This window comes from Glycine max, chromosome 11 (assembly GCF_000004515.6).
Source record: "Glycine max cultivar Williams 82 chromosome 11, Glycine_max_v4.0, whole genome shotgun sequence".
Classification (NCBI taxonomy): domain Eukaryota; kingdom Viridiplantae; phylum Streptophyta; class Magnoliopsida; order Fabales; family Fabaceae; genus Glycine; species Glycine max.
In genome coordinates this window covers 18,386,375-18,405,241 of record NC_038247.2, presented here as the reverse complement: position 1 = coordinate 18,405,241, position 18,867 = coordinate 18,386,375, and the positions used below count along the sequence as shown (strand labels likewise).

The window sequence follows — 18,867 nt, the reverse complement described above, 5'->3', positions numbered from 1 at the left end:
ACCTCTCCCAAGACATTTGAAGCATTTAATGTTGCTAGTCCTTTCTTGGGAACTAGTCTTAGGGGTGTATTTCTCTATGGTCTTACCCTTATCTTCCTTGGGTTTTGAAGGTGCAGCCCCTAAATTTCCATGGGCTTGGTCCTTCCTTGGATAAGAGTGAGAGCCATAAGATTTTGAAGAAGGCTTTCTTTTAAGTTGTTGCTCCACTCTTATACAAAGTTGGACTAGTTCATCTAGGTCCCTATATGGAAGGAGTTCAACCTTGTCCCTCACTTCCATATTGAGCCCACTAAGGAACCTAGCTATGCTTGTTCTTTCCTCCTCCCTAAGTCCAGCTCTTAAAAGGAGTAGTTCCATTTGTTGTCTATATTCTTCAACACTTATACTCCCTTGTCTAAGCCTTTGGAGCTTGTCCATAAGCTCCCTTTCATAGTAGGAGGGAATGTGCCTCTTCCTAAGGGCACTCTTAAGATCATTCCAATACTCTACTGGAGGATCCCCATGAATCCTTCGTTCTTTAACAAGGGAAGTCCACCAATAGAGGGCATACCCTTGAAAGCTAAGGGTAGCCAATGGAACTTTTCTCTCTTCGCTAATATGATGGCAAGCAAAGAGTTGTTCAACCTTCATTTCCCAATCTAAGTAGGCCTCAACATTATCTTTTCCGTGGAAATATGGGAGGCTAATGTTAACCTCTTGAGGCCTTCTATCCTTTTCTCTTCTTTGGGAGTGATGTTTAGTATGTGAACTATGACGCCCTCTATAATAGTCGCTAACTATGACGCCCTCTATAATAGTCGCTAAGTTCTTCACTTAAACTCTTGCAAGAGTCATGACTACTATAGGAGGCATGTTTTTCTCTTTTCATTTCTTTCATTATTTTTCTTCTTTCTTCCTCTCTTATTTTCTCTCTTTCATCTTGACTTATTTCTTCCACTCTTTTTTTACCTTTTTCTTTTCTCTCTTGTTTTTCTTTCCACAACTTAAGGGATCTCAACTCATCTAATATCTTATACAAGGGGTCCTTAGGAGTAGAACCCTCACCATTAACACTAGATGAAGAATGAAGACTCATGTTGGTTCCTAAGTTATGGTTCTTTCTTGTTGGGGGTTTGAAAAAAAGGTAAAAGAAACTATGGTTGAAACTAGCCAAAATAAACACTAAAAAAGGTGTGAAAGATAAGGTAAAAACTAATTGGTAAAAGGAAAGCTATCTAGGCGGTTTGACAATGGAGGGTAAAGAAAATAAGCTATAAAAGTAAGCAAGAAATTAAAGTGCAAGAAATGCAAACTAGGCGGATCCTAAGAGTGTTTGGATGACCTCATTTAAGGTTCCCAACAAAACACTCACTATCCTAAGGGAAAATTGCCTAAAATTATTACACACAAATGGAAGTAGGGTGACCTAGCGGAGGCTCCCAACTTACTTCCAATGAAAGGCCTTTTTGTTACAAAATTTGAAAGCAAAGCAAATTGCCAATTACAAAATTACAAAGAAAAAAGTCCTCAATTGTGGTGGCTATTCTCTCTTTAGTGTTTCACTCAATTTGGAGTGCTTCTTAGTCCAATAGCTCTTAAGGTGGTTGGCCCCTTGCTTCTTGACTCAAATTCTTCAAGATATGGACCAATCCTCCTTTCCAATTCCCTATATGGCAACTCACAAGCAAGGAAACAAAGAGACAAACAATAACCAAAGACAAAAAAAAATGAAATGAAAGCTAAACCAATAGAGTTTTAACAAGACAAATTTCCAAGGATTATTCAACAATTAAAGCAATGGAAAGCACAAAAAAGCAAGCTAGGACTCAAAGAGAAACCTAGAATGGCTCTAGAGTAGAGTAGAAAAACTAAAAAAAAAAAAAAAGACTCAAGAAACCTCTAGTTTTGGCACTTGTTTTCACAATAATTTTCAATTGGAATTTCAGAACTAGGATTGGTATAAAATATGCACCAATTATAGAACAAATTTTGAGCCAAAACAACAAGCACACTTTCCTTTCACTTTTCTTTTTTTTTTCCTGGACACTGATTTTTCTGCCAACTTGTGAGATTTTTCTTATTTTTTCCTTTAATCCAAATCGCTTGGTTCTTTTTTTATAATTTTGGTCCAGATGTCTAGAAAATTCGGTAAAAGTTTCAGCTCAAAAATCGTAGTGACCAATTCCCAGTAATTTATACACTTTTGTATGTTCAAGCTGCCTGCACCAGCGATTTCAACCTAGAAATCAAGAGTAGTGTTTATGTTGCTTAAGGCTTGGATAGTTACAATTTGTGTTTGCTTATGCTCAATTATCTTGAATAACACAATTCAAGAGAGCTTAAGACTTATTTGATTCACAAATCCAGCCACAACTCAGCACCACATCTCAACTTCATCATAGGCATCATGTAGGAATCTTAGAAAACAAAAAAAAGAGTTCAACAACAAGACTACTTCTAGGAATTGATTTAGAACATGTTATGAACTAAATAACATGCATGAATTAGACTCAAAATTGAAAAGATAGGCTAAGAATGACAAGAATACATGAACAAATGTATCTAGAATTCAAAAAGCAAAATAAAAATTCAACACAAACTTAGAGCATAATGTGACAATTACTATGACTAAACATGACTCTAAGACAACATGGATTAAGTGATTTACACTTAGATTTTTGTGTTTTTTTTTTCTAATCAATATTTTGGAACAAAATTTAGATCTAAAGGTTCAGCACAAGAATATTATGAATGAAAATTGATAGAACCTAAAATCAACACAAAAACAAGATTCAAGAGTAGATCTACAAAATTTGAACCATAGAAATGCAAGAACAAGTGTAGATCTAAGATTTAATCGGTTTATTTTTTTTTGAATCTACTCTAAACAGCACCAAACCACAAGACAATGGAGGATATACATGGAGAATAAGATGAAGAACAAGGAATTAAAGAGAATTCACCGAACAAAAAGATAGAGGAAGCAAAAGAACATCACCTAGATGAAGATGCTCTTGATACCACATGATGCAAGCTCCATTGGAGCTTGTAGGCCTAGGATCTTCTTCATCAATGGATTCCTTTGCTTCTTGGAAGATAAATGGCAGCGGAATGGAGAAGGAAGAGAGAGAGGAGACGCCACTTCAAGGAGAAGATGAGTCTAGAAGAAGCTCACCACCATAGGAGGCCATGGATAAGAGCTTGGAGGAAGAAGGAGATGAATGAAGGGAGAGAGAGAGAAGAGCACGAAATTTTGTGCTCAAAAGGAGCTCTGAAATCTGAAGTTAATATTCAAATGATCAAAGTTGAAAAAAATACACACACATGACCTCTATTTATAGCCTAAGTGTCACACAAAATTGGAGGGAAATTCAAATTTCACTTGAATTTGAAATTGAATTTGTGGAGCCAAACTTTGGAGCCAAAATTTCACTAATTATGATTAGTGAATTTTAGTTATGGTTCAGCCCACTAATCCAAGATCAATTACAAGATTCTCCACTAAGTGTGCTTAGGTGTCATGAGGCATGAAAAGCATGAAGGACATGCACAAAGTGTGACTATATGATGTGGCAATGGGGTGTAGTAAGCAAATGCTCACCTCCCCCTCTAAAATTTAATTGGATTGGGCTTCTACCAATTCAATTAAATTTATTTCCAACCACACACATCAAATATCCACTTAGTGCATGTGAAATTACAAAACTACCCCTAATACAAAAACTAGTCTAGGTGCCCAAAAATACAAGGGCTGAAAAATCCTATATTTCTAGGGTACCCTACCTACAATATGGAGCCCTATATACAAGGACCAAATATAATGACATCCTAGTCTAATATGTACAAAGATAATTGGACCCAACCTTGGCCCATGGGCTCAGAAATCTACCCTAAGGTTCATGAGAACCCTAGGGCCTTCTTCAGCAGCTCTAGCCCAATCTTCTTGGAGCCTCTTGCTCATGGTTCTAGTGATTGGTCCCTTCCTAGGGAGGATTGCATCAGAAGATAAAAAAAAAATGGAACATTTCTCATTTCATTGAAGAACAATTCCCTCAACTGACTGCAACGAACTATCAAATATGTGATTCGACCAATAGAGGATATGGAGTATTTTCATGTTTGGAACCCATCTTCTCCAGGTTCCCTGGTTTTAAGAGATGCTATTGAATTCTATAAGCCTATTCATCAAACAATGACTTGGAGCAAATATTTATGGCGTCAAGGAACTCCTCCTTCCCTATCCTTTAATTTGTCTTCTGGAGACAGATCTGCAACAGGGTACCCACAAATGATATTCTGCATTGTTGCGGATTTTTGTTTGCTTCTATTTGTTCTCATTGTGTCGCAAAGGTGGAGACCTCATCACACTTATTTTTGGAATGTCCATTTGCTCTTGAGATATGGTCTTACATTAATTCTCTCATCCACAAGCATATTGATCTAAGGCCCCCTCTATCTATTTCACATTAAACAAACTTGGCTTCTAACACACAAGCAAACTTGGCTTCTAAGTTTCATATCTTACATCATGTGATGGAAGCAACTTCCATTACGGGCAATCACTCTAATGGTATTATGTTCAATAATATCATGGAGTTCCCCCGTTTCAGGAAACTACACATTGTAGGTCACAGTAAGAAAGCTCCCAAAATTCTTCAAGTGTCTTGGCACCCTCCTATGAATGTTGTTTTAAGATCAATTCTGATGGAGCAGCTACGTGTTGTCCCGAACTTACGACATGCGGAGGAATTTTTCAAAATCATATGGGAGATATGCTAGGTTGTTTTGCTCAATCAATTCCTGTATCCATTGCCTTCCATGGTGAGCTTCAGGCAGCCATGTTGGCAATTGAGATTGCTGCTACCAAAGAATGGATGAATATTTGGCTTGAATGTAACTTTTCTTTAGTAGTTCAAGCTTTCAAAGACTCGAAGATGGTTCCCTAGAAATTAAGGACAAGATGGATTAACTATGTTCACCTCACCAAGGCAATGCATTTTGAAGTCTCACACATTTCCCGGGAAGGTAATGGTTGTGTTGATGGTCTTGCAAATCACACTTTGCAATCAGTAGGTTTTAGTTGGTGGGATTCTATACCCAGTTTCATTAGAGAGCCCTATGTCAGGGACAAACTCTTGCAAGGGTTTTCGCTTTATGTACCCCCCATGTTTTTGTTCTTTCTCTTTTTTGACTTAATAATTTTGGGATTTGCTAGCAGAGGACTAGTCACTATTAGAAAATACACTTTCAACATCGATTATTTAGAACATTCTACATTGGTTCTAAAACCGATGTTGAAAGTGACGATATTGAATGTATGAATGTTAACATCGGTTTTGGAGAACCGATGTTAACATACATATGACAACATCGGTTCTCTAAATACCCGATGTTAAACACAATGAACAACAGCAAAAAAAGTGTACGCATGATGAACGTTGACATCGGTTTTCCAATAAAACCGATGTTAATATGTTAGTTTAACATCGGTTTTATAGAAAAATCGATGCTAATATATGCCCTTAACATCGATTTTGCTACAAAACAGATGTCAACGTTGATGATGCATACACTTATTTGGTGTAGTTCTTTGTGTATAACATCGGTTAATTATAAATAATCGATGTTAATATTCAAATATTCACATCGGTTATTTATAATTAACCGATGTAAATGTACACTAGTTGACATCGGTTATCTACAGATAACCGATGTTAAAATACAAATGCTGACATCGGTTATACACAAAAAACCGATGTTAATATACAAACGTTAATTATCTACTAGTAGGACCTTTGTTGGCAACCTAATTGGTATGAAGGGCTCCTCTAAGATGCTTTGCAAATCTTGTTTGTTTAAAAAATGTTTAATTACCTTAATTAAAATTTCTAAAGCAGTAATTACCTTACAACATTTAATTTGCTGTTTTAAGTCATAACAAACTCACAAGCAAACTTTTTGTGTGATTAAAACTCTTAATTTTTCATTCTAGACAAAAATTACACATATTTACTACAATATCATTAATGAGTTTACTTAATCAACTTCTTTCCATATACTATAGTTGACTTTACTTACTTTAAAGAAAAAATCAATCCTTTTCATAACTTTACTACTACTCCTGTATATTCTAACTCCCTACACCTTTATTGAATTAATTTATTTTTTTCTCATATTATTATTATTAATATTAGGTTTAATTAAGTTTTTAGTCCTCAACTATGGAGTTTTGAATTTTTGGTCCCTAAATTATTATTTTTTTAAAAATTGATCTTTAATGAATTTATCATTATTAAAAATAGTCTCTGACATTAATGTCCTTTATTAAGTGATGAAGTGTCATAAAAAGAACAAATCAAATGTCATGTGTATGTCACATACATGTCACGTAAATTTTATTATATTTAAATAAATAATTAGAATATTATGATATTAAAATGTAAAAGAGAAAGAGAAGAGTCATTGTCGAACCCTAACGCTCTAAGCACCCATAAACGTACAACAATCACCCATGAGAAGAACTACGATGCAAAGCAGCAATTCATCCTCCTTATTTACAATCTATGACCACTTAAGTAGACAATTTAACACTTAACAAAGATTATTAACGATAGGGACTATTCATAATAATGAAAAATTATTTAAGGACCAAATATCTTTAAAAAAATAATTTAGGAATAAAAAATTCAAAACCTCCATAGTTTAAGGACTAAACACTTAATTAACCCTTATTATTATTATTATTAAATTTCTAACATTTGAAATTTTGGGTTGTTACAATTCATCTCAACTTTTATAGGAATTTCTTCCTCAAAATTAATCTAAGCGTAAGGTAAGCTAAAATTACCATCTTATCTATTCTCGTATCAACTCATCACTTTTATACTTATTGCTACTTTGCTTCTATAAAAAGGTATTCTTTTTAAAAAGCGTATTCTGTCTAGTTCCACTAGATAGATATAGTGTAGTTTTGTGAACACAACGTTTGCAGCTATGTTTGCTCACCTAATAATCTTAATCCTTGGCCAGCTTAATTCCGTAACAGTTTTCTAACCATTACCATAAGAGCATTAGTTGGAAACTCAATAATTTTTTAATATCAACAATCACAACATTTGAAACAGAGTGCTTTTTTTCATCATATTAAATATTACTTTTCAACCATTTTTTTACTACTTTCCATAGATTATGATTAGCTAAACCGATTCTATAAGCTACTCCTGTTTTGGAAAATTTCGGACTTTCACAAAAAGAAAACTATTTTTTTCTAAATTAAGCTAAAATTTAGAAAGGAAAAGGCAAACGTAATGCTTGGATTCCAGTACATTTTCCTGAGATTCCTTGAATTGACCGTGTCCTTTAGCATTTCCTTTTATACACCTTCATTGTGGTTTTTTTCTTCTAGTGAGAATAAATAAAGCATAAATGTCAAATGAAAGATCACGAAGAAACTAATGGTGTGGAGCTGGATTCTGATGCCATGAAATTCACCGGTCGTAAACCTGGTGGACAATAGGCATTAATTGCATTCTCATAATGTAACTCCAATAGACCACACTTTTCATCAAGTTCATCATTTTCAGCAGCATCCTATCCGTAACAATAAATATAGCTTCAGTAAGATATATATAGAAAAAAACTATAAATATATAAATAGCAACTGATGTGTAAACCATAATCTTTTTTTTTTTGTCTTGATCAGTAACCACATTTGTTCCGTAACCCATTAAGTTAGAGATTAATTCTGTTCGCGATGCTTGACTGTCATAGGCCTAAGAAAATTTTACACATGGTGGACATATGGTGGATCGTTCTCACTTATGTAAATGCAATGGGACCTTAAACCATTGTATCAATCCTTTGGGTTTGTGTAAACCATAATCTTATATGCAATGATAAATTTTAAACTCATTTAGAGTTTTTATTATCTTAAGCTTCTTGCTAATTGATGTCCTTGACAAAACTGGTTAAGAAATGAATAATAGAAAGTGTTTACTAGAAATCACGACAGAAATGCATTAGCAACCTTGGTGGGGATGCATTAAATACAGTTTTTAGCAATTGTTTTTTTACTTAATTTAGATTTCTTAATCAATGTCTTAAAATACTAGTTAGCATTTTCCTTATCTTAAGCTATAGTATATAGCCTTGTCCTCATTAATAATTGTCAGTAGTAAAGTAGTAAATTTACCTGGAGAGTATAATGGTGAAAGGAAGGGAGAAAACGCATCTTGCAGTACTCATTAAACATCCATGTGAACAAAATTAATGGAATGGTTGATATAGAAGCAGCAGGTTTCAACTTCAGTCCAAATAACCCAACCATCGTAATCTGCATGAGAATGATTGCAAGGAGAATGTAGTGATGAATGTATGGCCAATATTGTCCACATGTTTCGTAAGTAGTTTCATACACATCTCGAATCTGCAAAGTTAAATTTTATACTGCTTAAGATAGCATTCATAGAAAACAAAATGGGTAATGCTACTATGTGTGTGTGTGAATTGAAGATTGTCCGGTGTAAAGGGTTCCTTTTCTGACTTCATAGCATCCAAAGGCAGAATTGACAGCCAAATCTAACATATAATAATTGTCAAAAAGTGAATTATGAGCTTAACTCAACCCTACAAAACCAACTTCTAAGATAAGGATTGCTCTCCACTTATATAATCTATCTCGACAGTATCTTTAATCGATGTGGGACTTTAACTTGTTCCCTTTTGCCCACAACTATCCATCGTGTGAAACTTTTAACATACTCCCTCTACCTAGGGATGACCACAATTTAGGTGGTTTTTCCAATATCCCCTCAAGCTCTCAAGGCTACTTGCCTAGAGTATGACAGAAACAGAGACCTATTTAGGATAAACTCTGATATCATGTTAGAAAGTGAGTTTTGAGTTTAACTTAACCCTACAAAGCTGGCTTCTAAGATAAGGATTGTTCCCCACTTATATAATTTATTTCGACACTATCTTTAATCAATACGAGATTTCAACATATCCTCTTTTGTCCATGACTACTTGTGGGACTTTCAATACACCTCCTTTATCTAAGGGTGACCACAATTTAGGTGGTTTTTCCAACAATAATCATATTTCTTCTAAACAGACAAAGAATCTTGTACAAGTATCAAGTTTATCAACCGTTGCATTTATAGCATCTATATATTGCCAACTTGCATAATGCCATCTAACTCTCATTCTAAATGCTTTATTTTCAATGTGAACAATTTTAGACTAACACAGAATCACATAATAAAGAATCTGCAACAGAGCATGTAATTATGTGTGCCTGTGATTTTTGAATTAGAAAACACAAGAAATGATTGTTTGAAGATATGGATGAACTTACCTGGTTGACATAGACGACATAACCTAAACAGAAGTAAAGGATGAGAAATGGGAGCAACAGTGGCGCCACTACTGCATACACTATGCCAATTAGAACTGAGAGAGAGACTAAAGGGATTATTCTAAAGTAAGGCAATGAATAAAGGTAAGGACTTGTCTCTCTTTGACATCCATGAACACAAGACTTTAAAATATCCCAAATTAGCATGCCGGGCTGGAGAAGTTCCAAAGAAAACCCTGACAGACCATCTGTTAAGATGTATGTCACAAAGAAATCTGCCTGGAACAAGTACAGAAGAAGTAAGACTCATTAGAAGACTATCCAAATGTAAGAAAGTTAGATGAATTTAGAAGATTAAATAAATATTTGATTTTTGCGTTTATTTCCTAATAAATTTTTGTTTTGCATTGAGTTCCTAATAAAACAATAATTAATTTTACTTTTTGTTCTTGATATTTTGTTTTAGTTTCCGATAAATTAACGAAATTTATATTTGCTCCCTGATAAATTAACGAATTTCGTTTTAGTTCCAACTAATACGAAATAAAAAAGAAATTATCAAGGAACAAACAAAAAATTTATTAATTTATTAGGAATTAAAAAAAATATCAAGGATCAAAAACAAAATTAATGTTTTATTAGAAACTTAACATTAAACAAAAATTTATTAGAAAACAAAGGCAAAATCTGAATATTCATTAAGCATCAAAAATATATTTAAGCCTTCTTAAAAATGTGCCTTGGTCAGTCTCATATACAACCTTAAAGCCTCAATTTCAATATTATTGATCAAAGTTCATGAAACTATTGTGAAGGTAAGAAATAATGTTCAGACTCAAATTCGAGAGAATAAGCTAGGGGTAAGAAATATGAAAACAGCAACCTACTTGGGCGGAGACGGCTCCAGCAAGCTGACTTGGAACATTTTTGGGATGACTAATGAACTGTCCAATTAAATCAAGAAGGGATCCTGATAACACACTCCAGAAGAACACATTTCCCACCAGAAAGTAGAAAACCATGTTGCAGGCTTTGATCTCTTCCTTACTTCTTGCAATACATCCAGCTATTTTAGCCATAGCAAACATCGTGAGCGGTACAATGTATATAAATCCTTTGAGTACAGCACTTGGAAGATAACCTGTCACTATAGAGCTTAATCCCGGTCTGATGAATGAACATGTTGTATGTAAGAAAAAGATAATGAAACAAATACTCTATTTTCTACATTAGGAACTAGTCAATAAATTACACAGTATATATAAGACATGAAACCAAAATAAAGAGATGTATGTTTGGCTTGGATACAAAACTATTTGTGAAATGAATCACTTAGATTTTTGTATATAGTATTTTACATTGACGTATGCTTCCTTTTGTTAATCTTTCTACAATTGGCCAGACAAATAATCATGAGAAAAATTGTAGAAGAAAGAAATCCAATTTAGAAATAGGAGGTAACAAAGAAATTTAATAGAATCAAGAAAATGTGTTCATTGAATATTAATATAGATGAATGAGGAATAGAGGGCTTGGGAAGGACAGGTTCCCCTTATTTATATATCTTAATTATCTTATTCATATGTTAGAGCCAATAATGCAAACAGAAGCCAATTGAAGATTCCTACCATGTAGCAATTAGTGAAAGAAAATACATTGTATATTTAAGCAATATTCACTATATGTTTTTCCAATTCATAGGGAATTCCTCTTCAGTCATACATGCATTAAAATTCCCAGGAATTTATTGAACTATAAAATTATAAAATGTATGCAATAGTTTGACATTTAACCAAAAAGGAATTAAAGTCCGAGCAAATGTTTTATGTTCTAAATTATCAAAAGGGCTAACAATAGTTTTGATTCTCACATCAACTGTACGGCCCTGGCTGGAGGAAACCATTGCTTCAGTTTCTCATATTTGGCTATTCCTTGAACAGCAGTAACTGGTATGGCAAAGAAAACTGTAAGCAGTGATGCTGCAATGAGAACACCTAGTTTATATAGCGGCACCACTCTGTAGGATACTCTCATATTCCTCCATGAAACATCCCTTGGTTCTGGGGCAAGTTCAGTGATCCAAAGAAGTGGATGTGAATGATGTTGCAAATGAGCCGCTGCTGCAGCACCTGACCGTGACTTGAATGTTACAAAAGCAACTGGCAACTCCTAATGAATGAGACAATTCAAGATACTTTGTTTTCAGCTTTTGCAATTAGAAAATGAATAAAACCTTCATATATCATTTTTACTTCCATTTTCAAAGAAATAAATAGGCAAACACATCTGCACAAGATACCCATGTTGTCATAATGATATGAATATGAGAGGATTTTCCTTTGAAACATCCAAATGCTAAAATAGTACACCAAGTTCAAAGCAGAGAAATGCGAACCCCCCAAACCACCATGAATCTTGACCGACTAAATCTTCTTGAACATTGTTTATTTTCCTTTAGATTTGCATGGTTTTTACTCAATATTATCTGTTGAGAATAAAAAATATTTAATGATAGATTTATTAGGATTTGATTTATAGGAAACATATATCATTTAGAGGAAACTGAATATCCTCTTATTATCAGTATTTATTGTAATGACCACTATAAAGTATTCCTATCTAAATATTATTTTATTAGTTGATAATTTGTGTGCACAAAAATTTAAAATAGAAGACACTACTTTTAGTTGATAAGTTTGGCTTCTATATCCTTACTTTCCTATTTCTGGAATTCTTTCCTAAAAGATCCAACATAGTTCTTTACAAAATAATATATTTTGTTTTTGCTCTTCTACACACTTTCAAACTTCAAAATACCATCTGGGCTAACAACTTTATCATCATACATCTTCTTAAGGCTTCTTTTACCTCTCCAACACAAATTCTATCGCAGTAATCAAAATTTTGTTTGTATCATGGATTAGAGTCTTTCCATATTACAAGTTGAACCTTGTCCACCATTGAAAATCCAGTAAAAGTAATTATCCCATCTCACTTTGATATCTCGATCTGTAACCAAAGCTTTCCCATCTTAATCCTTAATGTATTTAACTTGATCCAAATCTATTGTTTTCCTTTCTCTATTTTGCGTAAGCTTGCCCAAATATTTAAAAGCTAAAAAGAAAATTATAGGAAGTGACTTGCCTAATTTTTGCCATGAAAAAAAACACTTTTATAATACTTTCAGAATAGGAGATGAAAACACATAAGCTCAATAAGTGCTCAAATGATGATAACACATTAAACTGCTACCTTTTTCTGGAGTGTGTCTTTGCATTGTAACTGATGAATCCTGTGACAAAGTGCTTGAAGCTTTTCCTCAAGAAAAGCAGCTTTTGAAGTCTCTTGATGTAATAAACCCAAGAGTGACAACTTGTTCTTTCGTCTCTTGGCCATAGAACTCTCAGTCAAGTCCTCTATTTTTCTTGCTAGAGACTTTGCTTGGCTCTACATGTAACAATATCTGTGAGAGGATCCATTACACATTAAAAAATTCAAACTAAATTTGTCTTCTTTGATACTTTAAACAAAAATAAATAAATAAATATCTGTGTTCATATCAGTGTTCCTGCCATGACTGAATAAGAGGATAGTTTTTATCCATTACTACAGCAAAATACTCCGTTAAATCATTAAATGTAAACAGAGTGTATTTATTTTGAGAACAATTAATACACTTCATCTCATGTAGATATATGTTCAAAATGAAGGTAGCCAGTGAAAAATCCACTGCTTTAAATCTCAGGGTCTTGAAAAATAAAGTGCTTTATCACCATTACTATGTCTAGACTCTAAACACAGGATAAGAATATCCTATAACTTAAAAATTAGGTTCAACAACTTTCATCTTGAAACATTTATATGCTAGATCCAAATTAAAGTACTAGCTGATTTGCAAAATTCAAGATATGGATATTTTTTTGGAAGACGTTATGCTATTCCAATTCTGTATGATTCCAAATTTGAACTACATAATTCATGGAAAGTTTTTTGAGAAAGCTATTTATAGTTGTCACGGAAGAGGTTACAGAACTGTAAATTTCACTAAAGCTTCCTACGAAAAACTGTCTATGCTCCACATAGTTAGGGCCACTAGACGCATTCTGCATCTCTCAGGCATTGAACATATGTTATCCCCTAGTAAATTCTAGGGTAGAGTGTTTAGTTTTCTACTAACCCTGATTGGAAAAGAAAACAAAGGAAAAGCATTATGGTTTCCTAAAACTAAGTATATTTATAAAACACTATATTAGGAAATGGAGCATTCCAAATGCTTTTTTTAAACACAATCTGTTTATCCAATGCTCAAATGCTCAAGATTAGGATTAGGGGTGTTCATACTCGGTTTGATTCGGTTATTCATTAAAAAGTCATCTAAACCAAACTTATAAACAATATGCGATTCAATTTGGTTCAATTTTCATTAAAAATATAATCTGAATCAATCCAAACCAATATTTTACGGTTTGATTTTTGCAATTTTTACTAAAACATTATTTCATTAAATTTTATATACTTTCTTTTCATCTTTTAAATTAAATTATATTAAAAAATTGTTAATAACAATTTATAAAACTTATTAATATGTTAAACCTTCTACAATAAAACTATGTCAAATTTTTATATTTTAAACCAAACATTTCATAAAAAACACATTGTTTTTTAAGTGTTGCGGTTTTGTTTGGTTTAGTTCAATTTCAAAAACACAAATTGCAATTCGAACCAAACTGATTGGTTTGAGAAAAAAATCATCCAAACAAATCCAAAAAGATCAATTTGGTTTGGTTTTCGGTTTTTTTAGTGGTTTTTTATTTTTATTTTGGATCGATTTAGATTTGAACACGCCTATTCATGATTAGCATGTAGCAAATTAAGGATAAATTACTATCAAGCAACTCAAAAACATCATAGGTAAGAAATCATAATTGTAAATTGGGTTTAAATATGTTTTTAATCCTTAATAAATATTCAATTTTTAGGTTTGGTCCCTAATAAATTTGTGTTTTGTGTTGCATCCCTAATATTACAACATTTTTATTTTTGGTCCATGAAACTTTTTTTAGTCCTTGATAAATTAACGAATGTTTTGTTTACTCCCTGATAAAAAAATTTCATTTGTAATTAGTATGAACTAAAACAAAATTTGCTAATTTATTAGGAAATAAACAAAAAATTCACTGATTTACTAAGGACTAAAACAAAATATAAAAAATAAAAAAAATTGTTATTTTATTAGGGATTCAACGCAAACAAAAATTTATTAGGATACAAATGCAAAAATTGAATATTTATTAGAGATAAAAATATATTGAAGCCTTATAAATTGTATAGCATATAATGGCATGTCTTACCACCGATTCCTCAAGATCTTCTGTGTTGTAAACCATTTGATAGGAATAGTAAGTGTTTGGATAGTGTTTACTGAAGAAATGATCAACACAACAGTCGCGAGCCTTGTGTTCAATGCATAATGGAATTTCACGAACTACGATGGTAAATTGATCGGGTCTATGCTTTAACTTTTGAATTTGCCAAATCCTTCTAATCAAAATTTCATTGTATTCCTGATTATTTATAATGGAAATAATAATATTAACTAGAATAAAAAATAACTTTGCTGATCATCATCATGGCTATTCTAATACTCTAAAATTACAAGCATGTCTTTCTGAGCATTATTGTTAGAAAAATGTAAATCATGCTTCTGAGAAGTGTTGTTTTGACAACAATCACAATGGTTAACCAACTGAGAATTTCACCTTATATAGTAGGTACATCCCGTACAAAGATATAAAACACAGGAATGCAAAATGCACCCAAAGCCTGTTAGAAAACCATGAAACAGATCAGTTTTAATGCTTTGTATGTCACTTAAATGTGAAACAGAATTACATTTGGGCTAAATCATAAATACTATAACAAGATCAGAAAATGAGCAATACAACAGCCAAAATCATGAACTGTTACCTTGTCCAGGATTTAAGATTATTAAAAAAAATTGACAATTTATTGAAGAGGAAAAAATTGAGAGGCACCATAACCTTTCACCTTTGTATTGGCATATAACAAAATAAATCAAACATCAATACTAGTACCATTGAAAACCAGAAAAATGTTTTGATTGAAAGGTTTTCTAAATGCAAGTATTATATTGCAGTAAAATGTTCATCTCCGGTATGATAACAAAACTACAAACCAAATGATTATTGAACAATTGTCCAATGAGGCAATCAATCTCACATCATCCGTAACAACAAACATAGGATAGTCTATTTGTCCTTATCTAATAAACAAAATACAAATTATGCCGGAGAGTTTGAAATCAATTAGTGCCATAATGGAGGAAACCAAATATGCTAGACACCAAAAAAAGAAATGGCCCAAGGAGTGGAAAGTGAAAGTGGAGCATTTCCTTCAAGGCTTCTCTTTGCCCCTGTCTCTTCAGATTGCTAACATCCAGTAAAAACATGAAAAATGAAACATTTTCCAGACCCATTGTAATCCATGATTTATATTTTACCAAAGAATCAGTAACATATAAGGGAGAGTTACATATTAGGATATCCTTGTGATTATATAGGATAAATTAACAAAAATAATGGTTTATTTGGTTAACATGTTGAGTTATTAGCCATCTTTGAATGCTACTATCCACTCCTTTGTTAATCATCAAAAATTGGAAATATAACTCCATTAGAGGTGTGGTTTTTATATTTAACATCCGCAGAGCTTGGGCAAAAATAAATATCCCTATAATTTAAGCTAATCTTGTGTTTCTAAAACTAGTAAGATTTTCAATATGACATGATCTGCATTATCAAACATAGAAGCATTAGTAAAATTATTCAACAGTTTTTCATACGAGATTTCCTAATGTAGAAATTAGAAGGGAAAAAGAAGTCAACAAACAGAGCAAAAAATCACATGGGGAACAGAGTTGTTGAATAATAAATCGAAGGGATTAGAACTTAACATAATTGAACATTTTTCTCTAAAAGAGTCAAAACCTTGTTTTAAGTTTCATAAAGTTATTGAAATTAGAGATTCAAAATTACCATGTCCAATTCACCAAAACCATTTCTTAAAGTTAGAGGCATCCTTAGGAGCTTATAAAAATAATAATAATAAAAAAAAGACATCCTTGGGACATATAACCTCACCTATTAAAGTACATACGATTCTATAGCATACAGAAGATGATCATGCAAGTAACCCTTTATAGACCTTCCATCCATATAACCTCACCTATTAGAACCTCTTTTAACATTAGATATTGTAAAAGAATCCATTGTAAAGTAGCTCCCATTTTGAACCTCCTGGGCACCATAATTAGTAGGGAGAAGTACCACCAACCCAACAAGAGAACACACTGTGAAAAACTTAATGCTGCAAGCCAAAAAAAATAATAAACAAAAATGTAAGAATAAAATAGTAAAATTACGCAAAATAAAGGAAATTTTTTTTAAAAAAATGTCTTATCACACTTTGCATGAAATAGTAAAAAAATGTTATCTAGAGCGCTTTATCACACTTTGCATGGAATAAAAAGGAAGAAGATTACAGGGACACAAATGATAAAATCGCTAAATTGCAGGAACGAAAAATATATTAAAGCAAAAAGAAAAAAAAAAACAAAGAGGTGTGAGTCACAAATGAGTGAGAGTGAAACTTAGAACTAACCCAAATTTGAAGAGCCTGATGATGACGAGAGCGTCGAGGCCATGATCTTGGACGATCTCATCTTCGGTGACACGGAACGCGCGAGAAAGCCAAGCGAGGGAAGGAAGGAAACGGTTGAGAGAAGAAGAAGAGTCGTCGAAGGGGAGGTGGTGGCGGCGAGAGAGAGGACGAGCGTAGTAGATGGGAGCGTTGGAAGGCTGCTTCTTGAGCACGGAGAACAGAGGCAGAGTCACCAAGGCCAAGCCTATGTTTATCGCTGCAGAAGCCAAGAGGCTGTGAGGGTTCATCTTCTAAACTACTTTAAAAGCAGTGTTTGCACCCACACGCAGCAGAGAAATATATACAGATTTGCAATGAAAATCAGAAATAGTTAGAGAGAGAAAGAACAGCATTGTGTGGCAGCTTTGGAATTACGTGGCAGAAGGTGAAGTGAGGAGGACGCAACTCGCCCTGGCAGTATTTGCATGCCATTTCAGTGGCACCTTGCTAATCGATCTCCATAGGATATAACTAGTTTTTAAATGGTGCATACGCACGGTGGATTTCACATTAGCTTAGACAGCAAGTGATGTAAGTTTTATAAGTTATTGTTAATTTTAACATAAATATATATTTTAGTTAAATGAAATTTTTAGGTTAATAGATAAAATGAATTGTATAATATATTTATAAGATAAAAATAAAAAAATAAAAATAATAAGACTGTACATATTTTTTTAATAAAAGTTTCTATTTGTTTTTAATAACATTTTTTTAATAAAAGTACAGAATCATCCCAAATGTAGTTGCATATAGGTAGGTTCAAATAAATTTAAAAAAGTCCAGAGTATTAGACATAGATAAGATAAGATTTTACTATAAAAAAAAGTGATTAGTTTGGATAAATATCTTGATGAGCAGACTCTATGATTAAAATGAGTTTTGGAAGTCTTAGAAAAGCACTAAGTAAGAGTGAAATGAATAAAATAATTGAGATATTTTAAGCTTTAAGGCAAAGTCAGTTTAGAAGCATTGAAATGAAATGATGTGACAAGATATGATTTTGAAGGCTTTTTTTTGTGGCTCCTTTTCTATTATAAGGCTCGTATCTTTAAGATAATAGGAGATTGAAAGGTAGGGTGTGCCTTGAGTTATATAAGCATTTTCAAAGGGGAATAAAGTAACACTACTATAAAGTGCTTTTAAGACGGTCAAATAAAGGATACAACCATGGTTTTTGATCGTTGTAGAATGTGACATCGTTCAATGTTAAAAATTTTAACGACGGGTCCAGATACACCTTAGAAAGTGAGCAACTTTTAAAGATGTTGCTGAGGTAAGCACCATCTTAAAATGCTTCCTTTCAAAGGCGTTGCTGACACCATTTAAGACGTGCTTACCTCAACAACATCTTAAAATGTTTACTTTTAAAGACGATGTTGTTATAAGTATCGTCATTGAATTAAATATTATTTTTAATTATTAATATTTTTTCTGGTTGATATTCCATCAGAAAATATATAAATAATTAAAAATAATATATATTAACATGATTGTAATTAATATTACTGGTAAAATTTATTTAATAAATAAATATTTAAATGATAGATTAAATAAAAATAAGAGGTTGTAATTAATATTACTGGTAAAATTTATTTAAATATTAATTTTAAATTAAATTTTAATATTAATTACAACAGATTAAGAAAATAAAAAATTTTAAGACAATTTCATACAAAATACAAGTTATTATAATTTTTTATATAAAGTTATTATAATTCCTAAGACAAATTCCTAAAATACAAAATACTAGCATGTCGTGAATCAGTGAACAACAAAGAATTTAACAAGTTCAACCAGAGCTATTTTAATTG

At 32.5% G+C, this 18,867-nt stretch overlaps 1 protein-coding gene across 3 annotated transcripts; it reads right to left on the bottom strand.

Annotated features, from left to right (window-relative positions):
- Nucleotides 1-7,220: 7,220 nt before the first annotated feature.
- On the bottom strand, nt 7,221-17,489 carry LOC100793030 (CSC1-like protein At3g54510). Of its 3 annotated transcripts, none has more exons than XM_026124424.2 (10): nt 17,015-17,489; nt 16,580-16,720; nt 15,094-15,157; nt 14,686-14,898; nt 12,587-12,781; nt 11,205-11,503; nt 10,222-10,501; nt 9,335-9,613; nt 8,171-8,311; nt 7,221-7,569 (listed from the first exon to the last, which is right to left on the bottom strand). In XM_026124424.2, exons 1-10 carry the CDS (start codon nt 17,299-17,301, stop codon nt 7,420-7,422), a joined length of 2,049 nt encoding a protein of 682 aa, XP_025980209.2. In that variant the 5' UTR covers nt 17,302-17,489; the 3' UTR covers nt 7,221-7,419. The 3 variants fall into 3 exon arrangements, with proteins under 3 accessions (XP_025980209.2, XP_006591164.2, XP_014619550.1); XM_006591101.4 differs by having other exon boundaries at nt 8,171-8,404; nt 17,015-17,410; XM_014764064.2 differs by lacking the exon at nt 17,015-17,489 and having other exon boundaries at nt 8,171-8,404; nt 14,686-14,875; nt 16,580-16,715.
- Between the last annotated feature and the right edge of the window lie 1,378 nt (nt 17,490-18,867).